Genomic DNA, 25,615 nt, shown 5'->3' with positions numbered 1-25,615 from the left:
TTCTTTTTGCCCCTATGTATTTAAAAAAGGACTTCTTGTTGTCCTTGATCCAGGTAGGTAGTCCCAGTTCCATCTCCGCCTTGGCCTTCCTGACTGCCCCCCTGCATCCCCGAGCAACCGCAGGATAATCCTCCCTGGTGATGGCCCCTCCCTTCCATTGGGTGTACACCTCCCTTTTAGCTAGGAGACATTCCCGGATGCTTCTGGTGACCCATGGGGGCTTTTGCACCCTCCTGCTCCCTTTGATCCATGTTGGGATTACCTCCCTTTGGGCTTGGAGGAACATCTCCTTAAGGAGTGACCACTCTTCTTGGGACACCTGGCTCCCCTCCCCTCCAGGACCTCAGTGCTTCCCCATAGATAGAGACATGTCTATCTTTTTTTTTTCTGGTTTCCCAGCTGTTTAACATATCTGAGGATGGAAAAGCCTAACAAAAAGTTGAAAAACTAACCTAAAAGGTGTTTCTGAAATAGACACGATAGCTCATGCTGTGCACTCAGGGAGAAGCTGTGTTAGGGGCTGGATAGAAAGTGCAAATTCACTTACGCTGTCACCCCTAAATTCCTGCAATGTCACTGGTGGTTGAATCCTATTTAAGTGTGATAAGAACAGATACCAATCAAGTTACAGACTGACCTTGTTTCCTTGGAGAATCATTATGTTAAAAGGGGTATAACAACAACAAGCATGACACCTACATCTCAGGATGTTGTGAAGCTTAAATAATATACGTGAAGCATCCTTAGATGAAAGGTGTTTTATAAATGCAAATTATAATAATTACTCCCAGTAACAGCTAATCTAGGCTGTCATAGGTCATTGCAACAGCATATATGAAAAGGCACCAACCATCTAACAACACAAAGACTGTGTGGCACCTGAAAATCTTTTAAATGCTCTAACAAACAGTAAAAAGCCAGATACTCAGGACTTACCCTGCAAAAGGTTTGGTAGCCTCAATTCCTCAGTGCTCAAACGTGGTAGAAACAAGTAACAGTGGAAATGCTCCCTTCACTACTTGTAATTTTTCAATACTTTTATTTTTTAATTACAATAGACACAAATAACAAGACTCCACCCTATGAAGCCACATATGAGTAAAGAATGTCTCTTAGCCTTAAGGTTTACACAGTTAACATTGTATGCAAACTGGAAATGAGTGCAAGTAGTTTGTCTCACAAAAAATAAGAAAGCACTTTTAAACTAATTTAGGATTATATTTGAAATGTTAAGTTTATTCATAACTGTCACCATCTACCCAATAAAAATATTTTTTACTAAAGCCCTCCTATTATACAGCTGCCTTCTAAAGACAAAAGGAAAGGCTAAGCAGTCAAGATATGCCTGGCCAGATAGTTAATGGACCAGTGCACACATTTAGCTGACAACTGACTGAAATCTGAACCATTTTCTCAGCCTTTCTTGTTGTTTCAAAACTGATTTGGGCTTACACATCTAAAACTACAGGTGTTTGAATTCTCTCACTTGTCAGCAGAGGAGGCCTCATCAGACACGGACTCAGGATGTGGTCAGACTGGAAGAGATACCCAGAGACCCCACAGGTGAAACCCAAGGAACAGCCCACCTGTGCCCCTCAAGGCTTATTTCAGGGATCTGTCCTTCAGAGACAAATTCAGAATAGTAGTAGTTACTAAGCACCCAAGTTACTAAAGCAATTACACTAAATGCACTGCAGCTAGAAATTTAAGCAATGTACTGAATTTAATTTGATAATTCATGGTCATAGGACTGAAACCTTTAACACTTAACCTTGCAGTAAATTCAATCAACTTCCTGATCAAGTGAAAAAGTCATAGGTATTGAAATTTGTGTGTGTATAAAGCAGAGACTAATTAAAAGAAGCTTTTTTTTTTAATGAGAAAAAATAGTTAGGACCAGCCTTCCCCACCCCCACTCAAAACATAGATAAAAAGGAAATACCTAACATAAGCAGAGTATTTGTTATGATGCAGCAAGGTATTAATGGTCTCAATCAGGCTACTCCATCCTTAGCCTAGATCACACAGCAATCCCCTTATGAGGGGCAAAGACTAAATTTAGCTTTGGCATAAGCAAGCCCAGCACCTAGTAAGTTCAGTGGGACTTGAGTCTTGGCATGCCAAAACTGTTTGGCCTAACATGTCTTTCAATTCTTTTCAAATATGAAATAAGATATTTAATTTTAGAAAATATGAAAGTGAGGTAGGTATCAAACTTTTAAATTTCTATATTTATGTTGGGTTTCCATTATTTGGAAACCCATGTTTAATTTTTTCTTATGTAGGCATACAAATTAGTAACACTGATGTAATACATCAGTAAATTACACTGTAAAATATAATGACACAGATAGTTCAAATCTACATAATAATATATGTCATATATAAATGATTCATTGCATAGTACCCGTTTGCATACACTTTCTGTCTACACACACAGTCATTAAGATACTGGTATAACTCCAGCTTGCAGTCATTACTTTGCACATTTATTAGACTCACTGTTCAATGGCTCCTGATAAGTCCTACCTTACAAGAGCAAAACATAGATGCATTTTCTAAATGTACCTTAAGGCAGTAAGACACAAAAGAAGTTGAGGTATTAGAACTTGCCTTGTTTTAAACATCACTATAGAACCATAACTGACAGTTTACAATTTACCAGAAGGGTGTGGCTAATAAAGTCACTGAAGCAGATATAAGCACAGGTTGTGTCTGATATGCACTTATGGCCTGCCAGTCATTTTCTCAAGTGCTTTGTTGCACAGACATGCCAATAGCTAACAACACATTCTATAGGCCAAGTGCCCACAGGCCTTTAAAAGACTATACACCCATATCAGCATTTGAAGTTTGTGTGCTCCATTTGACATCCCCCCCATAAGACAGTAATTTATTGTGAAACATGAGATGATTTGGGAGAGTCGACATTTATATACATTTTTTAAAACATTTAAATGTGGCATTCTAAACAAATCTCACTTTTTATCTTTGTTTTAAGTTCCTTCCCACTTTCTAGATTTTAATATGTTGTAAATAGAAAATACATAATCAGAAAATATTAGAACAGAACAGATTGAGTGATCTTTCCAGTTTGTGAGCTACTAATCCATACTATCTTTCTTCTGTGATTAGATCTACCTTTGCCTGATGGTATATTTCAACAACAGTAGCATAAGTGCCATATTTTATCATAAAAATGCAATGTACTTGTTATGCTCTATTCTACAATGAGATTTCCAGAAATGCAGGAGCTCTATGACCATCTATTTAAACCCATCTGTCAGCAGAAGAACTGGGTGGAAGCTGCCTTCAGAAGATTCATAGACATTGCCCTGAATTCCTTAGAGAGTCTGGTATGGGAAGGGAAGTAGAAGTGAAGCCTGAAGCTGAGAAGTGGTGAGAGCTACAACTCCTGTTCCCAAAGTCTTGGAGCCTGTTACTTCCATTCCCAAAGCCTAGGTTGGGACTAGCCTGCAGCGAAATCCTAGCTCCCCAGAAGTGAATGGGAGCTTTGCCAATGTTTTATTTTTTTTGTATTTCTGATGTTTAACTCTACGAACAAACTGAAAATAAACATGTAAAAAACAAACAAACCCCGGACCCTCCATACCTTCCAATCGTCCAAGCATTGGGTAAGACTTAAATATGGACATTTAATCTAGTACAAAGGAGTAGAAATGAGGTGCAATTAAGGAGTTGGACAAGACTTAAATATGGACATTTAATCTGGTACAAAGGAGTAGAAATCTGGTGCAATTAAGGAAATGAAAACTGAGGATCCATACTGTATCAAGAAAAAAACACAAGGTCAATGACTAAGACTGTAAGGAAGTGGTGGAAAGTCTATCCCTGCAGCATTTAAAATGAGGTTAGTCAAAGCAGTAGGTAATAGCCTTGCCTAAACTTGAAACTGAGCCCTTTGACTTAATATGTCTTTTCTATTTATACTTACTATAATTTCAATGTTTTCAAATAGTAGGATTTTATCATTCTAGTGTCATTTATTAGTTTCATGTAACTGTTGTAACAAGCAGAATGCATGTGAAAATAAAATAATGTTATAAAAAGTATAAGTAGTAAAATGTTAGCATGAACTTTCACTGTTGTACATCAGTAGTAGAGTAAGTTCTCAGGGGAGATAAAGAAACTGAGAACTGCATAATCCGAATAAACAAGGAGTGATATACAAGCCACAGCACAGCACTTTCAAAGAAGAACAGATTAAAGGAAATAGAGTATAAATAGAAGAATATATTCCATTTTTTTCAATGCATACTATTTTACAGAAATGTGCTCTCTGTGTTTAGGATATAGATTAGATTACTGTATCAAGTTTAAGTGTAAATACAAGTGCTCGCTTACTAATAGCATAACTTTTTTCTCTGTATTCATACACATATATCAATAATAACATCTAATATGAAGACGTGGGTAGGATTAGCACCAATAGTTTCTCTGAGCATACAAAGTGAAAGGACAAAATGAAAAGGCTTTGGAAATCTTTCACAAACAAGCAAACATTAGCAGATAAACTTTTAGAATTCTAACGAAAAAACTGTCCAAAATGATCTTGTTACAGCTAAGACTTATCAATACAATACTACATAAATATGTACAATACAGACAACTCCTGTGGCATTTGGAGGTGGATAGCATATTATTTACCCCTATGGAAGACTGGGAGTAGTTAAACAAAAATCTGCCTAGTGTTTACCATAATAGTACAGATGCATAAAATACCTAATCTATAATTATTAAAAATGGTAAGTCAAGTGATACTCTCAATCCCTCTCACTTTACTGAAGAAGAGAGGCAACGCTGAATCAAAAAGATCTCTTGAGAAAATATCTTGATCCTTCTGAAACCCCAATTACTATATCTTGATGCTAACCTGATTAAAATCTCACTGAAGTCAATATAAGAATTTTCCCATTCCATAAAATATGGAAGGGATTTTCACTGAATCATTTTTTCTATTGAAAAAATACCATTTTGAAACAGTGAAAAAAGCAATCTTTTTGTGAAATAACTGATTTAGGGGGAAAAAATCCCACAGATTTTAAAAGCATATTTTTCATTTCAGAAATGTTTTTGTTTGAAAATGTTATGTTTTTGTTCTTACTTTTACTTTTAAATTATTTCATGATGTATCAGTGTTGTCATGTCATAGGAACTACACCTACTTGACACATCATGAAATTATGTGGAAAAACCCGTGGAAAAAAAATCAGTTTTGACAGAAAATTTTAATAGTTTTCCACAATTTAATTTTCGAAGCTTAATTTTTTTGAACAACTGTGTTGCTGGAAATTTTGAAATGTCAGAATGTTGATTTAGTTTTTATTTAGGGCCCTGATATGACTAAGATGCCATTATGAACTGATATGTAGTAATAGCTTGAAGTTTGCATTTAAGTGAATGGATTTCCCTCATATTGGTTGACAATAAATAATGGTATTATTGGTACTTCCTAGATTCCCAAACCTACAGTCAGATTTGTGTGTTCAGAAGCAGCTTTTCTGTTATTGTTACTGCAGTTGCTCTTTAAGGACCAACTGCAGCCATATGCTGACTAGTGTTCAAAGCCATGCAGACTCAAGCCTTTTATTTGCAAATCAGCCCAAACTGATTCCTTCCCTTGCCATATTTTTGTTCTTCAGTTTATAATTTTTTTAACTAAAGTTAAAATTAAGGTAAAATGCGGGTGCACAGTTGTTTAACCCTAAAATTACCAGTTACATGTAATGCTTCAGGGTCACACTGCCACCTAGTGGTAAATGTGATTAAGAAGCAACGTACTAAAGATAGCTGACTTCCCAGATTTCACCTACCGACAAGGTTAGCCTGTGACAAGAAAGTACAAAAAAATAAAAGCTTGGAAGGCTGGACCCCAAAAATCAAAATAAACATGAATATAACTATTGATACCAAGTGTTATTTGTATTGTAGGTGAACCTAAACCAAGATTAGGCCTCCATTATACTAGTTACTCTACAAATACAGATTAAAAGACTAGCTCTTGCCCCAAAATACTTACAAAGGATGGAAGAAATAGGTTGCCTGGAATCATACAGAATATCATGGGCAGAACGGAAAATAAAACCAAGGTCTCATTCTCAGGCCAGTAGTTTATCCACTAAACTGCACAGCCATCCTGTTGCTACATTAAACCCTAGCTCAGACTTGCAGTATTACTATCCAGTCAGTCCTATTATATTATAAAGCAAGAATTTTATGTGATATATTTTATTGGGCCAGCTATAGGGTGGAGAGATATTGAACAAGATCTTTGGGCAAGTAACCTTCTTCAGGTCACCCTGTAAACAGTTTACATGACCTGTATGGTCATATGATGCCCAAAGGCTTGTCCAATAATTCTCCCACCTATATGGTTGCTCTAGTAAAAGACACCACAGACAATTCTTGCATCTCATACATTGTCTGGCCCATTAAAGCTATAATAATACTACAACCCTATCATAAAACAAATAATACTACAGTAAAAGTTCTGTTATCCGCCATCTTACAAGCCAGCATGCTCCACTAACCGGCATGCCAGCTTGTAAAATAAAGTGAAACTGGAAGTGCCCACTGTGGCACTTCCAGTTTCAACGAGCCCCCATGGCTTGTGGCAAAGCAGTCTGCGCTGCTGAGCCCCCACGGCCTTGGGGCATAAAAAGCCGTGCAGGGTCCACCTCCCTGTCCTGCAGGGCCTGCAGGAGGGGCAGCGATGCCGCGGGAGGGGTGGAGGGACGCCCCAGACACGGTGTGAGACGTGATGGCCAGGGCTGCTCACTTAACCGGCAGCATATTTTGATAACAGAGCTTTTATAACTTCCATCCAAGGAAACTGAAGTGGTTTACAAAGGTGTATGTCATTCAAGGGCAAAACAAAAACAAAGTGACATTAAATGGTTAGCTCAATGTAACAATGATTCAGGAGCTGAATGGAGTAGGACCAATCCTGGAATGCTATTTCCTGGATGCATAGGCACGTGAAATTAAGGCGATATAATAAACTTTGGAGCACTTCAAGCTGGAGTCAACTGCACTCAGGCATGGTTGGCATCTATATGTGCACCTGGGACAGGAGTAATTTGAGCTGGGGGCTGGGAGATTGGTTGGGAGTCAGGGGGCTCATGGTAGAGCCCCCCATGCAGTGTGGGGCAGTGGGGTGCTGTGGGAATTACCCCCCCTCCCCCACACCTGGCAGCAGCTGGTGATTCGGAGGCTTTTTTTTTTTTTTTTAAGAGCTGGAAGCTGGGACCAGGCAGGGCAGCCATGGGGTGGGGGATGGGGCCTGTCTGATTCAGAGATTCGGCAGCGGCTGAATCTCTGAATCAGATTTGGCCAAATCTATTCAAGACAGTGATTCGAATCACCGAATTTCCTCACTGTCCCCCAAATCGGCCGAATCTGAATCCAAAGCGAATACTAGCTGCTTCGCACAGGCCTGTTAAGTAGTTTACCGCACTCTAAGATTGGCACATGTGTAGACCATGCCGTTTTACTAAGGAGCTAATTAGTCTACTCTGCAGTAAAGTGCATGTGTAGATGCACCCCTTTGTCTTAACCTCAGACCTTCCCCCCAGAGAACACAAAACACACACACACAGAACAAAGCTCTCAGTTGAGAGAAATGAAAGCCTCTCTCTCCCAGCAAGATCTGTTTTAACTTTAAGACAGTTGTAGACATACTTTTTTTTTTTAAACAAGCTTGCATATTTACCCAACCCACTCCCCCCAAAACTCCCTGTACAACACCTACATCTTGTAGGAACTATATTTTGGATTTGAGAAATGAAGAAATAGGAAGATTAGAAACTGAGCAGAATTGAATATCTGTATCAGTTTTTCAAAGGGGGGGAACCTGCCAAAAACAAGCTGTAAAAGCAACTGCATATAGTAACTATAATGGAAATTACATTCATTCCTAAGTGTGTTTAAATGAAATTGTCCAGGAAATCAGCATTAAGGGATATATCTTTATTTCATAGTTAGGCAATTTCTTATAGTCACATTGGCCTAGGACATCTAATTTCCACACTGACAATAATTCCCATACTAACAAGTGATTCCTTAATAGTCTTGTAGCATATAAAGCCCCACAGAATGTGTCAGTGGCCAACACTAAGAGTTCTCATGCCTGCCACTTCTGTTTTTAGAATCATCTTCCCACTATAATGCTCTTGCCCTTCTCGGTTATATTTTGTAGTGCATGCTGATTACAGAAAATACTCTCCTGTGCTTTTTTCCTACTGTCTCCAGAACTCACAGTCCATCTGTTCACAGCTATATTTACCTCCGTTTCTGACTCTGTTTTACCTCATCAGCATATACAGCCCCCTTATCAAAAATAAATTAATTTAAAAAGGAGTCATATTTAATATGAGAGAGGGAGTTAGGTCCTCTTCAAGGGGCAAGGAGAAATGATTAGGGAGTAGGGAACTGAAAGTCTGGAGCTAGGTAGGATCAGAAGGTAGAGAGAGACAAAGGTGACTCCTTGTGAGCCTATGGAATGGCTGCTCAAGGAGCAGAAGCCATTCTGATATATGGGTGTTATGTATCCAGTAAATCAAGGCAATCAGAAGACAGCAGATAGCACCATGCTACAAATAAATTAATGATCTTATCCTGGTGAAAATCATAGCCTCCTGATGTGTTCTCCCAGTTAACTGATTAATAAGTGCAATTGAGGCCAATGTATTGTAAGATCTGTGGCCCCAAAATTAACTTCTTTAAGAAGCTTAGCTTTGTAGTTTATGTAGCCAACCTTTTGATTCCTATTGCCTTAAGAATACCTTGACCTAAAGGGGCACCAGGCTAAGGGAGACAGCTTGCACCAACTTGTAGGTACAGGCTAGTATCTGCTTAATTACTCTTCAGTAGTTAAGCAACACTGGTTGTCCCAAACTTGTGCCAAGAAAATCATTATATTACATTATAGCTTCTCTCATGTGTGGATATAGAGTGATTTGTAATGTCTGTACAGGTAGGGACTATGTAAATACAAAAATGATGGTGGCTGAAAGACAGTAAAGGGAGCAGCTTTCTTATCTTAACTCACCATCTTTTTTCCTAATGATGAGAGAGAAAGAAGCAGTAAATTGGTTGTTTTCTGTCCATTCAAAAATGAAATTATGGGTGTCACTGTGTGATGTAATTGCATATTTTCATCATGATGATGAAAAATCTTGTAATTTCATAACACAGACAAGCTATGCAATGATAGCTGATGTTTCATGATCCAAATTTAAGGCTAAAGTTTTAATTTAAAGTTGTAATTAATTTAATTTAAAATGTAATGTGAATCAGGACCATCTTTTCAGGAGTTAGCTCGTCCTTAAGGCAGCACTGGAAAATGTTGTAAAATGAATATTGATAAAAGAAGGCAAATACTTCTAACCACTCTGGGGAACAGGGAGGTCTGGCCAACACACATGGTGAGGAAAAATACATAGGATGAATGTGGGAATGCAAAAAAAAAAAAAAAGTGCTTCTATTTCTGCAAGATGTCTGTTCTTTCTTGAGGTCTTGATAGCTATCTATGTTCACCTGACTCTGAGATTAAAAACAGAAAAGCCTCAGCAAACACTGTAAAACATTTGGGGAAAGGCATTTTGAAAGGGTGAACTACAATATGTAGAGACGAGAGGTCTTAGTTTAGAGAAGGAAGTATCCATTGTGCACAAAGTGTGAAACTCAGTGTTCCTGTTTGTTATTTTGGGCACTGCAGAACAATTTTTCACCCTGCTGCTAAGACTCTCTCTTTCTCCCCCTTCAGATTTACACCAAATTTGGAGTTCAGGAAAGTGACAGACTGATAACACTGACAAGAACAAAGAAACTACTAGTGCTAGTCAAGCTTCTCTTCATAGCTTTAATAAGTAACATTCTTGCTATAACAACACTAGGTATCTCTTGAGAAGAGACTTATAACAGTGAAAGACTATGGCTTGTACTGGTTTTATTAGGCTGAAAACATTCAAATAGGGACTAAATTAAGACCATCAGACTCCTTTCTGTTTTGGTGTATATTTGATTTGAATCTCCAGAGGTGAAAGGTTAGCATATTTACCCATTGCAGCCCTAGTTTTTCACTTAGTTCTCTAAAAAAGAAAACAGGCAAGACCTTCACTATGCCATTAGTGTACCATGACATCCTAGATGGCTGCTGGCCCAGAGATTGGGAGATTATCTTTGTTTAATGCCACTGCTGAAAGCAGATAAAGTAATTAATTGAATTAAAATATAATGGTTCAATATTGTCCTGTTTGATCAATACAAAAATAACTGAATTGTTTGATTAAAAAAAATACTGACACTTCCAAACACAAAGGAAAGTACAGACTCCATTTCCCTTCTGATGTGTTGCAAGCTAGGGCTGATGAATGCTTTTTTAACTCATCATTGCAGAGAATATTGAGTCTGAATCACTTGGTGTGAAATAGATTAAAAAGTCTTTTTCAGATATTGCTGTTTGTAAATGCTATTTTGTTTAAAACCTCACATTTTTATAGTTGTGAGTTCCAGAGAAACAGCTCTTCTGCAAATTCCTCAGCTGATATGTTGGTCCTGTGATGTGTTGTATCCTGTCACATAATGTTACATTACACAGAGTGAACAGAAGAAAGAACATACTACCAGCTATGAAAGTATATGTTTGTCTGCTATTCCTCCTAAATAAACGAATGCACTGTGAAAATATTAATATGAACCTCCCCAATATGCTTGGGGAAGATGTTACCATGTGTGAGAGAAGATGCCATGATACCCTCTGAAGAGAAAAATGAGCACTTTTACACTCTACTCACTTTTACACTCTACTCTCACTTTCTGCACACGGACACAGATGCACACAAAGACAGACACAGACACACACATGCACACAGAGACAGATAGACACACACGTACACAGACACACACGCCGGGCATGTGCAAAAGGGGGCATGGTCATTTATGATTTGGTTTCTTTTCTTTGCCCAAGCTGTTACCAATGGTCTCTTCAGAAGCACTTAACTTTAGCCAACTTCCTCTCCTTTGAAGTTAATACTTATTGCAATGGTTGATTACCTACACCATTAAAAATGCATGCCTTATTCTAATTTGACTTCAATGAGCAGAATCAGTACAGTCCTAAGGTGTTGAATATTTGTTTCCTTTGTACCTTACTTGTAGATCTGTATATACAGAATACATACTTGGGAGAACCATCTGGTGAAGGCTTTTACTGGTACTCCTGAGCATAAACTGCGTTGTTCACATTTTGCAAAGACATTTATGAATCAGGCGGCCATCCTAAGCTTATTCTGATATTACCTTTATACCATTTCTCAAAACTTAAACAAATGCCAAATGTGGGGCATCAAATTTGTATTTTGAAACATGACATTAGTTTACATGTCTAAATATTTATGTATCCCTAATATTAAAAAATATAGTAAGAAAAATTATTTCATTAATAAAATCTTTCTTCATGTAAAAAGTTGTTTTCAGCCTTGAGGATCCCAAAAGTATTAGTATAATTATATAAAGTATATATAATTATGGTTTATTGCGCACTTACATTCACACTAATTGTACTCACTAGCCACATAATTTATCTGCTGATCATTTCTGCAAGGATTATGAATAACCTCTGTGGGTGGGATATAGTTGCCAATTTTCTTTTTATATTACACTGCACAGACATGCATGTGCCAATTCATAGAGCTCTGAAAGGCAGCCACTTCTGAAGTAAAGGAGTGTAGCTGTTTAACAGTAAGTGCACCACTGCACTATTGTATATGAAGTAAAAAATACTGAATTCTAATTGGAACTGAAGACAGAATATACCAGAGGTAGGCAAAATGTAATTACCCCAGCTGGAATTTTGCCTAGTCATTAGCATTAACAGTCCATAACTTGTGAAAAACACTAGAGAATTTTTTAATGGCTTTGGACTTGGATCACACCTGAAATGGACATAAAGTTATATAATTTAATTTATGCATTTTTTAATACAGCTACAAAAAAAAGCATCCTTTCAAATGCCTATATCTCTAAACATAGTATTGATTCACTTACAATTCTTGTCTGTACCTCTGTACCTGCCGGGCTTGTAACATTCAGTCGCGTGCTGCCTTGGTCCAGGTGGTCAGTAGAGGGCTTCTTATGGTCTTCCATAGGCCAGTGGGCAGCCATTTATCACCTGGGTGGCCTCCCCCAATCTTGCCTGCCACGACTTTGAGTGTTATACCAGTGGGGGGGGGCCAACCACCCAGAGCTCTGCTGCAGCAGGGAGTCCACCTGGCGGTCATTGGTGGGGCTCCACTTCCCCTACACCCCAACCTCACGCCAACCTCTGGTGGGTCACCAGATCTTCTTGGCTGTACCCCCGATGATGTTGTCTCCCTGGAACTTGATGGCCTTTGTAGCCCTGTCACATTCTAGGCCCTGCCTCCCGAGATAACTAACTCAGGCAGTAGTAGGGTTTCAGAAAATCAATCCCTCCTGTCTCCAAGCAGTCCCTGCCTGGGACTCTAAATTTACGCTGCACTCAAATAAAAGATGGAGGACTAAAGAAAATACGATACCGCGCTATCCTGCCTGCATCACCTCACCCTCCCTCTCAGTCCCTCCAAAATGGGGAAACTAAAAAAAGGAAAACCTAACACAAACTAAGTGTGAAAAGACCTTTCTGGTCCTTTTCCCTGCCCGTCTGTTAGGGTAACGGAGCAGCCTTCACTCCCTATGATCCGGCTGAGGTTTGGCTTGTTGTATGGGCAGCGTAGAACGCGTCCCTTTGCCCCGGGTCATTTCACCTCTCACTCCACCCCATGTGGTATGTGCCGCTGCTGTCCTTCTCCATTGTTGGAAACGTCCAGCTTCTAGCATCCTGCAGTATCTCCCCACGTATCCAGCTACTTCTTATGTTATGGGCTGACACCCAGCCTCTGGCCATTCTGCTCCACAGCTCCCCTTGCTGCTCCCTTCTGTCTCCAGCCAGAAGGGGAGCCTCCTTTGGCTCTCCCATCCCTCTGCCGATCCTGTCTTTGTCAGCGTGGAGAACCTCTTCTGGCTCCCCGTCTCCTCACCACGCTGTTCCCCACTGGTGTAGAGAGCTCCTGCCGGCTCTCTCTCCCTCGGGGTATCCTGGACGGCGTCCAGCATTGGAGTCTTCCCCGATTCTGCTCTGCTCCCCCTGCCATCTTCCCCGGTGGTCCATCTTATCCCCGCTGGCCAGTGACTGCTGATGACTGGTTTCAGCTGGATAAAGGCGCGGCTTATGACCCACGTGGATTTCCTTTCTTGCTCCAGCTGCGCCGCAGGTCCTGCTGCTGGTAAGTATTTTCTTTGAGTTATTTTTGTATCTTTTTCTCTTTTGACGCATGCTCCCCGCCCCAGGGGGTCCCCGTTCATTGTTTGGGGTTCTGTCCCCCGCTTTCCCCTGGGACAACCTCAAATCTCCTCAAAGACCTTGCATCTAAATATTGACCAAGACTTTACAATAATGTATCCTTTTTGCCTAAAAGGAAGTCAGAATTTATGCATATTGTTTTTAGTTTCACAATTTATCTAATTACTCAGGTGCTGAAAAAGTAGATGGTTCAATTGTCCATTCAGTGTTGTCCGCTTACTTTTGTCTGTTTTCATCACACTTTACTATAGCCTACAGAAATGTACCCGAGACATATATTGAAAATATCTGGAATCCAAGACCTCATATATCTTGTTCTCATCTCGTGTGCAAGAAGGATCAACACAAGCTAAACATAAAGAAAGTGATTTATACATAAAGAATACAGAAAAACTGCTCCTTTCTACTGTAATTTAGAAATTTTGTTTATAGGTAAGCTGTAATATATGTATGGCTGGATCCACCAAAATTCAGTATCCCAAAGTTGACTCTTCCATGGCCAATTTTTTTGCTCTATCCAAAATATCATTAACATAGCAAGAAAACAGTCTGTCTGAGATTTCCTATAGATATCTGTAATAAGTATTTGGCAATATACTGCTGAAAAGTATTACAAATGAAATGGGAATCAGTTTACTTTAAAACAGGAACAAAAGTTCTATGGCCTCTTAATTTCATTGGGTACTTCAGGTTGGTTAGTATTTGTGCTTTTTTAAGTCACATTTTGTAGCAGACAACATTATGTCACAATAAGTAAGAAGAAAAGCCAAGGAATACCATGATTATTTTAAAAACTTGACAGAAAACTATAAATCTCTTTCAAGTTAAGGTACATAGAGCCTTGTGTAGACCCTCTGCAGCTAAGAAAGCCAGCTAGGTCTTTGATGTACTTATAATTATTAGGGGCTTAGGATTATGTCTTTAGGCAAAGCTGCCTAGCAGTAGGAAGGTATAGATCAAAACTGACATCACAACACAAGAAAGTGAAAAGAGGTGAGGTGGAGCCAAAAATAGTTTGGCATAACTATCTTAAGTAAAACAAATAAATGGTACTATGCAGCTCAAAGAGAAAATGTGAAGGGAAGCAATTAATGTCCAGAACCTCTGAAAACATAAGCCCTTATTTTTTGCTAATGTTTAAAAGAAATATAAGTAACCAAACAACACAGTCGATCCGAACATTCAGCTACTCAACTAACAAAGAGGTTTAAAAATACATAGTAATAACCAAGGTGGATTGAAACGTTAAAGGAAGGATTCACAACTAAAGGTAAGAGAGCTGCACACAATATGGGACTGAGAGCCCTTTTCTCCTACTGACATTAATGTGACTGGACGGTCCTCATATTTAAAGAGATGCTGCAGTTTGGGAAGCTGTTACCTGGCACAATATTCTCACATTTCATATGCTGAAATTCATTTCTTATCATAGGTTTCCTGCCAAACGTATGTTAAAGGACTAGTTTAGATTAAAATGGCCATTTCTGGGCTCCCTGGGGAACAAAAGTCTCATTATTGCAAACTCAAATCAAATGGTCTAGTTCCTGAGGTTTCTGACTGACTTAAACTGAGAATCTAAACAAATGAAAAGGTGGTCCTCTTATATATATATATATAAGTTGGAAGCCATAAATCTTCAAAACATTTTGGCATAAAGAACTGCACATCAAGTGCTTGGAGTTCTGAAGCTTCAGCATCATAAACATCTTATTTGGAGTAATTATAATTACAACTTATTTTGGAGAGTACCTTTTTGTAATACTATATCCCAAAACATTTTACAGGGTGAAACAATAAACAGCAGTAGAGGAAGAATGGAATCATACCAGAAAGAAAAAGGGTAAGTTTTCAAATTTGAAATGTAATGGAAGGACAATGATGCAGATAGATACAGAAAAGCTGTTCCAGATGGTCAAGGGTTGCAAAAGGAAAAGGTTCTCCACCAGCAACAGTGGGACTGTGAGGGACAGAGGAAAAAAATGTGTATTAGGTAGGTGAAAGCAAGTCCTTGGATAATTATGGAAGCAAGAGAGGCAATTTTAAATTTGATCTTGAAATGCAAACAGAATTGGTGCAATTGCCTGAGAATGGGCTTTTTTTAAAATATTGCTTGAGAATGGTTTTTTTTCTAAGCCAGGTTATCCAGTATCCTACAATGCACTCTTGAGAGAAGAAAAACTGGTACCTGTATGTTATTGTAGCTGATTACAAATGCTTAATATAATAAAATATCAGAGCTAACAAGAAATGAAATAATGCTTGAGGGTCAGATTGAGATGCATGTTTCCAATAAAATGAAATATTTAGTGCTCCAAAATTTTGAACGTTAGTTAATGGGTATGTCAAAACATTAAATATTTATGGCGGTTGTTAAGATTTCTGCTGTCATGTTTAAAGTTACAATATTTTCATAAATACTTAAAATACATCTGAGATAAAATGCTAAAAAAACCCTCAAATGTTTTTCATGTAACATGAATGAACCACTGCTGGGTTGGTCTGCACCAGCGGGCTCTTCAGAAGAGAGGGGCTATCTCAATGCCAGTGTTTTGATTAGGGCACCACTGTTAGAAATGTTGTCTAAACATTAGAGCTACCAATATTTTACATATAATTTTTAAGTAAAAGTACAGGGCTTCACAGTTTGCCTTTGAACTATGCAGCATTTATCTGTCTTGTCACAACATGAATCCCTTTTGGGTGAAAGCTATTGATTTGAAGGTTAAAATAAATTCATCTTGCTGGTCTCTAATGTAATTTGTTGGAAGTTGGCCTTGGGAAACTTTTTGACATTTACTACATATGCTCTTCATTGGGTATTCATTGTGCAATGATGTTTGAAAGGCTGAGTTCTTCACCTCCGTGATCGTTATTAATTACGGCATATCCTAACAGGTTGTGCCATGTCAGTTCTTGATAACTGAAGTTTTCATTAGAGATCTACGGTCTGCTGAGTCGAGCAGATGTGCTATCCTACAGTGGACAAAACTAATTTTTTTGTGCTTTGAGAGGCTACATACAAGAATTAATACAAAATCCTCCACCAGTAAATCTTAAAAGATTTCTTTTTTGTACTTCAGGTATTCAAAAAAAAGACTAGCTGTCTCCATTACGAGCTGTAGAGAGATAAGGATATAGATTTCAAGGTTGCTTTTAATTTAGCTCTGGACCAAAGTTAAATTCTGTTTATAACTCTACACCTGCATTAACACCAGCTTAAATTTACTGCACAGTAAATTACTGAGCAGTAAGTGGGAATAGGCTGGTATCTACATGTGCAGATGTTAAAGCATGTTAATGCTGTGTGTGGACTGACCTGGGACTACAGTTAGTCCCAAATCAGTCCACCCACACAGTGTTACTGTGCAGTAAGGCGTCAACATGTGTGTTACTGCACAGTAACTAATTGGGCATAAATTTGATACCTGCACAATGCCATATTTACTGTGCCATATTTACTGTGCAGCATGGTCATGCATGTGTAGACGTGTATCCATACTGTGCAGTAATTTTGGTTGCTGCGCAGTAAATGAGCACATGTAGACATGCCCTGTTTGTAATCATTATGACAATTAAGTGTATTATTTCCACACTATCAAAATAGTATAAACTGAGCTGTACTCAATATGTTGCAGGACAAATTTAACAGTACAATCACTGAGTTTTGCTAAGGATCTTAAAGATCTGTCCTGGCAAAAATCCAACAGAATTTAACTTCAGTTCAGAGTTAGATTAAAAGCAGCCTTAAAGTTTATGGTTGCCTCTCTCCAGTTCATATTGGAGTTGGGTAAAAAAGAGAACTTTTTATTTCTTCTCTGAAAAAGCATATGGTGCCATTATTTTGATCTCATAATGCCACAAAATGCATTCTCATAGGATTTTAAATATAAAATCCCTTATGAATACTACTACTTAAAAACCTTTTACTGAATTAATCTAGCAATGCTTATTTATACATAAACCACAGGCAGAAAAAAGCAGTGAGCTCAGCTGTCTCTATTTCCCCTATTAAAAACCCTCACTGAAACTTTCCATGCTCTTATGCCTTATTGCAAGCTTACCTTTTTGGAGCTTGGGTTGAGTCCCAGGATTGAGGGTCTGCTGTTTGATTGGTAGAGCCCACCCACCAATCTGGAGGCAGCACAAGGGAAGCAATGCCCCGCCCTTTGTCGAAGGGAAGGGGCAAGGAGCAGCTGGACCTGAATTGGAACTGCACAAGTCAGGTCTGGAGAACTTCGGGGGTTGATCCCCTGAAGAGTATAAAAGGGGAGCGTGCTCAGCAGGCTGGGGAGAGATGATAAGGGATGACAAGGAGAGAGGAGTTCCAGAGATGGCTATCCTCGGGACCCTGCTTGAGCTTCAGCAGTGTGCAAATCAGCACACAAGGATCAGGCTCTAGGAGCTGCTTGAGGCAGCTTGAGCCTGCGAACACAGCAAACAGCTGGGCAGTTGGTATGCAGATCAGCACATGGAGAGCTGGCCGTGGGAGAAGCTCACAGCTGCTCAGGCTTGACCTGGTGTGCAGGTCAGCACAAGGACAACTGCCTTGGAAGCAACTTGAGGCTGCTCACATTAGCCTCAGCCCTAGGCCAAGTGACCGAAGCCCCACAATGTGGCTCCACTTTTAACTAGAAGAGCTCTGGTGCCCAAAGCAGGGCCCAGAAAAGGGAAGAACCTTTGGTGTGAGACCAGGGAGTCGGAGCCTGCGAGTGCTTGGCTACTGCGAGACAGAGAGAGCCCTGGGTACCCAGTGCAGGGTGCCAGGCTGTCGAGGAGAGCTGAAGGCACCACTGGGGAGAGGCTCGTACAGGATCGGCTACCAGGGGACAAGCCTTGACTTCTCCAGAGAGGAAGCGTCAGTTACTGGGGAAGCGGGCCCCGCAGGGGAGGTTGACATAGATGAGGAGAGTCTGCTGCCTCCACCCTCCATTGCGGGAGGGGCATGTCCACATCCCAGGGCCCTAAAGGGGAGGGACTTCAGGGAAACCCCTCGGGGAGGTGCTGAGTGCACTCCCTATTTTGAGGTTGTCGTGTTAAGGGCTATATAGATAGGGGGTTTATATGGTTTGTGTGTTTTAATGTCTCACTGTATATTGGTATTGTTATCTGCAAAGGTTTAAAGAAATATTATGGTTAAGTTACTTGGGTTATATAGGTTAATATCCCCATGTGTCAATTGTGTTGTATAGGTTGTAAGTTATTTGGTGTTATATGTGAATTGTGGAATGTTATATATAGTATTATATGTTAAGCCTTGTATATATTCTATGTTTTATATTAAGAATCTGTATTTATTCTTGTAATAAATTGTACATAGTTAAGTATTTGGTTTTGGCTTAGCTCTATAGAGAGAGGAGGAAGCTGCTCTAGTAGCTGACCCCCTCCTCAGCACCCTGCCTGACCACCACCACTGTCATCGGAGGACAGGGCACACCCCCCGGGTGTACCCAGGCTATACTCTTTAAATACTGAAGAAGTCCAAGATTTCCTTAAGTGTTTTCATCAGAATCTGTCAGATCTTTTTGTTGCCTGTAGTATACTTCGACAGTTGTTTACTGGATACCTACACAATCATATAAAAAGCTCCAAGGAAAGAAAAATTCAGACTTTTTTTCAATATTGTATTTGGCCCTTACTTTGTTCAAGATTGATAAAACATTCACTAATTAGCATGAGGTAGCATGATGATTATGTCATTCTAAAGGGCGTTCTTTGGCATTGCCCTTTGGTGATACCTGAGGTGGGGACAGAGGGTCTTTCTTTTTTCTTTTACTCTTTAGTTACGTTTCTTTGGTCTTTGTACTTGATTTATAGGGGGCAGGAGGAGGAGTTAGGTGTGGAGTTTTTTGGAGTGGGAGAAAAGTGACAGATGTAGCCCCTCTGTCAAAGAACGGGTGCATGCTTGGAGTGGAATTGGGGGAAGGTGGAGGAACTCTCCTGGGGTTGAGGCAGGGTGGTGGGAATGAAGTGGGAAGACAGAGTCTGGTTCCACTGAAGTTATACTGGACCTTGAAATCTTCCTCAGAAAATGAGACAAATCGTGATACCTAGAGGCTGCTGATAATTGATCTTTCTATGGATGTAGACAAAACACAACATGGAAGCAAAGTAAAAGGAGATGAGAACATATCAAGCATCTATCCACTCTTATTCTGTAGTAAATGACAGCTAAATTGAAGAGGCAAGGATTTTTTGGGGTGATATATTTTATTGGACCAACTATATAACTGGGATAGAGTTAGACAAACTTTCAAATGCAAGACATTCTTCAATGATTTAGCTTTGTTTCATTCAGGGGCAGCTCCTAGTTCCATAATAGGTAGGGTCAGAAGGGACCTGAGCAGGTCATCAAGTCCAACCCCCTGCCATGGGCAGGAAAGGATGCTGGGGTCAAACAACCCTGGCTAGGTGATTATCTAGCCTCCTTTTGAAGCCCCCCAGGGTAGGAGTGAGCACTACTTCCCTTGGAAGTTGGTTCCAGATCCTAGCCGCCCTGACTGCGAAGTAGTGCCTCCTGATGTGTAGCCTGAACCTACTCAGCCAACTTACGGCTGTTATTCCTAGTTACTACTGGTAGTGCTTGGGGGAATAAGGTCTCTCCCGTTCCCTGCTGGTCCCCCTTGGACAGCCACCAGATTCCCTCTCAGCCTTCTCTTGTGCAGGCTGAATAGGTTCAGGTCCCTTAGCCTCTCCTCATAGGGCTTGCCCTGCTGCCCCCTGATCATGTGAGTGGTCCTCCTTCGGAGCTGGTCACATCCTTCATGAAGTGCTGCACCCAGTACTCGATGCAGTACTCCAAATGTGGCCTGACCAGTGTCACATAGAGGGGGAGGATCACCTCCTTGGACCAGCTCGTGATGCATCTATGGTTGCATGACAAGGTGCAGTTAGCCTTCCTGACTGCGTCCTCACATTGGCACCCATGTTCATCTTGGAATCAAGAGTGACTCCAAGATCCTTCTCTACCTCCATGCTGACAAGAAGGAGTGTAAACTCCTCCAGTTTAGTTTTCACTTACAGTACAATAAGAACATGTGGATAAACAGTCACTACATGTAGAAGGTCTACAGTGAGTCTCTTTTGCTTTTTAAGTTACAGAAGTTCAATAATTTGTCCATTGTCTAAAACTCCTTAAATTCATATTTGTACTAATGAACAAATATTGCATGATCAGCTAATAAAACGTCCTCTTGTTGAGTGTCCACACTAAGGGGTAGAATGAGGATCACTGCTTGAACCTTACTTTTGATGTTAGCATGATTCACTTCTCAAAGTTAATGTTGCATTCATATGGTAATATGCAGATAATATGTTAATTAATATTACTTTCATTTTAAGCAATGTCCATACCACATGAAACCCCATTTACTAACAATTCTCATAAGTTCTTAAACTGAAGTGGCATAAAGCAAAAGTTGAGTGTAAAATCAGAAATAAAAGAACAAAATTGGTTTTTAAATATTTAGTGCTAGATCCAACTTCTGGTAAACTTATGAGAAGGTTCCCACCGACTTCAACAGAAGCTGAATCAGGCCCTTAGGGCTCTACTAATAGTATGCTGAGGCTCAGCAACAATTCATCCAAGGGACCATGAACGTATCAAATATTTGAAATATGTACTTAAGTATTTAAAAATTAATTAATCACAAAATGGTAATAATTTAAAGATTTCATTAGATGAGAGGTTGACTTTATCATTTAAATTGAAGTTTATTTTACAATAATAATAATTTACACTTATAGAGGGTATTCTGTGCAAGAGTTTCACTATGCTTACAGGCATAAACTTAACCTTACAAAATCTCTAAGTATTAATAACTCTAATCTACATATAATGAAACTAAGATATAGGAGATTGAGTGCATCTACATGAGATGCTACTGCACTGTGGCTAGCATGCAGTAGTGATGGGGAACGTCTATTAAATGATGCTACTGCACAGTAGCGTATTAGCACCGTCCGCACTCTGACGCGCTACTGTGCAGTATTATTTTCCTACTGTATAGTCAGTGTCTCATGTAGACATGGCCAGTAAGGGTTAAACTTTTACCAGTTATGTGACAACAAATGTACATGTGCGCATAGCTACCATATGTGCACATGTGAACAGACTACCATATTTCACGGTATACAAGTTGATGTGGTGTATAAAGTGACCCCATTTTTCTGGCTCAAAAAGTTACAATTTTCATAGATCCAATGTATAAGCTGACCTAACCTTCTGGATCAGAAATATGGGGTAAACTTATACTGGCCTCTGAGCGATCTCACTGTGGCCTGGGCACCCGAGGGGGGTGGACACATGCCATAGCATCGCTCTCAGGGGATGGGCCTGGGCTCGGTGCTCAGCTGGTGCAGCCCAGACTGTTGCTGGCAAGGGACAGGACCAGGCTCGGTGCTTGGCTGGTATGGCCCAGGCAGTACCACTCGCAGAGGACTAGGCCAGGCTCGGCGCTCAGCTGGTGTGGCCTAGGCAGTGCCACTCGCAGGGGATGGGGATTGGGCCAGGCTCAGCACAGCTGGTGCAGCCCAGGCAGCACTACCTGCAGAGGACGGGGCTAGGTTTGGCACTTGGCTGATGCGGCAGCGCTGCTTGCAAAGCATGGGAGCTGGGCTGGGTGTGCAGCTAAGTGGTGTCTCTATGGTGATGTGAAGGCCCACAGGCCATGCTCAGGCCAAGCCTGGGCCCCAGAGCCTCCAGCAACAGGGACACCATCTTGTGCTAGGTGAAGAAGGCTGGGTTGGGTTGGGGCCAGGCCAGGGTTCGGCCAAGGCTGGAGCTGGGCTAGCACTGGGGTGGGGGTCAAAAGTATTGATATGGTGTGTAAGTCGAAGTGGAAATTTTAAGGTAAATATGTTGGCTTCAAACCGACTTATATACTGTTAAATATGGTAAATGAATAAGAGGTCCCAGAATGGGAATTCTTGTCTACAATAATGTAAGTAGCAGGGAAAACAGGTGGAAGTATGGTATATGGGACAATATTAAGAATACCCATCATTAGGCTATTTAAATAAACTTTGATGACTCCTGGGGAAGGGAAGATAGATTGATTTAAAGACTCATTGTAGTATAATGATGGAAGAATGTTTGAATGGAGGGGATCTGGATAAAGGAGCCCAAAACAGGAGTTTTGGCAGGACTGCTGCCACTGCTTGGCCTCATGCACCTGGGGTCTGGAAGAATTATGATGCTGGTGATAATGTCTGCATGGAAATATAAAACATGGCCAAGCACTTTATATATACACAAATGTATAGACCACCCTCTGGACAATGAACCAATCACATACAAATACTTGACTCACATGTGTACAATGTAATTTCCTTGCATAATTAGGCAGGTGTAGATGAAAATACCAAGTTCTTTGTTTTTCATTTTGACAAACTATTCTTAAATTACCTGACCTAGATCTTACAGATTTTCTGATTTCTAATCCTATATTTTAATCACATCCTTCTCTCCTGTTTCATTAAAAAGGATCAAGGATCACAGAAAGGGATGATTTGCTTTGGTATGCAGAGCTGCACTGGAATAAGGAAAACAATATAATACATACTAGGTGCGTCTACACATGTCCCTGACTGTGCAGTTGGTACTGCACAGTCCCAGCAGCACATGGGTCATTTCTGACCCTACTGTGCAGTAGTAATGAGCTACTGTGCAGTAGCTCATTGCTACTGCACAGTAGTGGCAGTGTCATAATTAGTGCCCACCAATACTACGTCACTATAACATTTCATGTAGATGGGTCCAGTATGCACATAATGCTACTATACTCCCCTTTTCACTTTGTTTTACAGTAGGACTTTTGCCTAGTATCTTCTCTAGATCTCTCCTTCCTGGCTCTTGCTATGGAGTTAACAAACAGAAAAGTATATATATCTTAATACTACTCATTAAAGTAATTAAGAAAAAAGGGTCTTAGTTTTCTACTTTGTGGGTGCAATTATGTGCAATTACACATACAATTAAGATGGAGCAATAAACTCTGACATAGTCCATGACAGAATCAACTGCTCCCAGGTGCAGGGTCTACATGTGCACCTGGGACTGCAGCATTTTGGACTGAGACAAAGTAGCTGAGGCCTGGTACGGGGCCCAGGAGGTCAGCCCTGGACTCCAGGTAGCAGCATTGGGGCTGGCTGGGGCAGAAGAGCAGGCAGCCCCTGCATTTTAGCATCCTTGTACTGCAGCCAGCCCCTGTTACCAACTACATGTGTTTCAGTGCATACAAATACTCTGCTGTACAATATTACTGTCTCCATACTATCTTACAGCACAGTTAATAAATTTACTATGCCTTAACACCAGCACAGGTGTAGATGGTGATGCTTTACTGAAGAGCTAATTAGTCTATTCTGCAGTAACGTGCATGTGTAGATGCACCCTGTGATATACAATTTGTGGCTTACTCATTCCTTACTAAAATGCCAAGTCCCACTGATTGCAACAAAACTACTTTAATTCCAGAACAGGGGGCCATTTTGGCAAATACTTACTTTGCCCAAACTCTTCCAGTGGATGCACAAAATGAATGTAATTCTCTTTACTGGGACTCCTTTGTAGGAGTACATACCTGGAAGGCTGTGTAAGCTCTACCATCTGGCCTTTAATATTTGTTTGTATAAGAATTTCAGGGTTAGGTTCCTTTACTCTTAATTCTGCTTGTATGAAATTAACCCTTTCCTGATTTCTGTACAACTGAGGTGTGTTAATCTATTTCGCTTTGTAGCCTCTACACTGTGCATACAAGTAACAATTGAGTCAGAAACAGTCGTGCTGTTTTAAAAGCTTTTTTTCTTTCCCACAAATAAAGACACCATCTCTTTTTCCAAGGAAACAGTTTGAATTAACCAATAACCCCCTACAAGTATAACATGTTGGTGATATAGAACAAGTATTGATTAAAACAAAAAGTCCCTTTTAAACAGTATTAATTCTTACCAACTCCAGCAGTTATTGATTCTGCATCAATGTCATTAGCCTTTTTCTTTGCCACTTCAGCTAGCGCCAATTCACCCTTATCTAGTGCAAGGTAATGGATGTCCTTTGGAAATAAAGCAAAAAAAAGATTAATCTAAAATGAATCTTGGACAAGTAACAAAGGAGAATTTGAACAAGAAAGAGGCTCTTTTATTGCTTAGATTACAAACACAGATGGAACTGATGAACCTACTGTTACATTTTAATTTTCTCTTATTCTTTCCAAATGCAAATTTATTATCTTACTCATGTTGTTGAATACAAGGTCTCTGGTTAACAATACATAAAACATCAACCATCCATGAACTGATAAACGAAGGCTGTCAGCACTCCCTGGATAAATGAATCCTAACTGGAATGCTTTGAGAGTATTTTTGATGCCTATGCTTATGTTTGATGCAATACAAATTGCAGGGACTTTTGCTGGGATATGATTTGCAGTATTTTCTTTTGTGTGGCTCTTTGTTTACATATGACCTAAATTTCAGGAAGTCCCTAGATCTGAAGCTTGTATTTGGGGTATGACAGTATTTCTACCTGTGTAACTCTCAGGTTAAAGTTGTGCTGGCAACTCATTTTATGTAGAGAGGGCACGTCTACACGTGTGCTTTAATGTGCAGTAGCCTATTTTAATGTACATTAAAACATCACTAAAAACATGGGACATTTATACACATGCCTTTCCCACACGTTGGAGCAGACTCTACTAATAGAGTCTGTGGAGCACATGAGCCGCCGTGCCCAGTGCTGCGTTGCATGCATTTGTATAAATAGCAAAATGCATATTAGTGTGCTGAAAATGATGGCAGTGTGCTTTTGAACTAAACCACCTTTTGCTGTTTATACAAATGCACCTGATGCAGTGCTGGGCCCTTTGAAAAGTGCATGGTGCTGCAGCGAATGCATGCATATAAATGCCCATGCTTTTTAGTTAATGTGCATTACAATAGGCTAATGTACATTTAACATCACTTAAAAACCATGGGTGCCTATACATGAGCAGGGACACTGCTCCAATGTGTTGTAATTCTAGCATATTGGAGCAGACTCGATTAATTACCATGCTCCAGCAGCCTCCCATGTCTCATGTATCAGTGTCCCCGCACTTCAAAATGGTGGCAGGGGTGCTTTAACTAAACCTTATTCGATGAACTTTGAATAAAGCACCCCGATGCCATTTTGAAGTGTGGGGACACTGATACATAAGACGCTCCAGGCGCTTTAGA

General features: G+C 40.1%; 1 protein-coding gene across 3 annotated transcripts in view; it reads right to left on the bottom strand.

Moving 5' to 3' along the window:
• WDPCP (WD repeat containing planar cell polarity effector) overlaps nucleotides 1–25,615 on the bottom strand; it is a 253,491-nt gene that overhangs the window by 66,145 nt on the left and 161,731 nt on the right. For all 3 annotated transcript variants that reach the window (XM_019516598.1, XM_019516599.1, XM_019516600.1), the window contains exon 13: nucleotides 24,351–24,453. In XM_019516598.1, the coding sequence (XP_019372143.1) occupies nucleotides 24,351–24,453 (103 nt within the window). The remainder of the gene's footprint in view (nucleotides 1–24,350; nucleotides 24,454–25,615) is intronic.

The sequence above is a fragment of the Gavialis gangeticus genome, unplaced genomic scaffold (genome assembly GCF_001723915.1).
Source record: "Gavialis gangeticus isolate Ggan-Ray unplaced genomic scaffold, GavGan_comp1, whole genome shotgun sequence".
Classification (NCBI taxonomy): Eukaryota; Metazoa; Chordata; order Crocodylia; family Gavialidae; genus Gavialis; species Gavialis gangeticus.
This window is presented reverse-complemented; position numbering and strand designations above follow the sequence as displayed.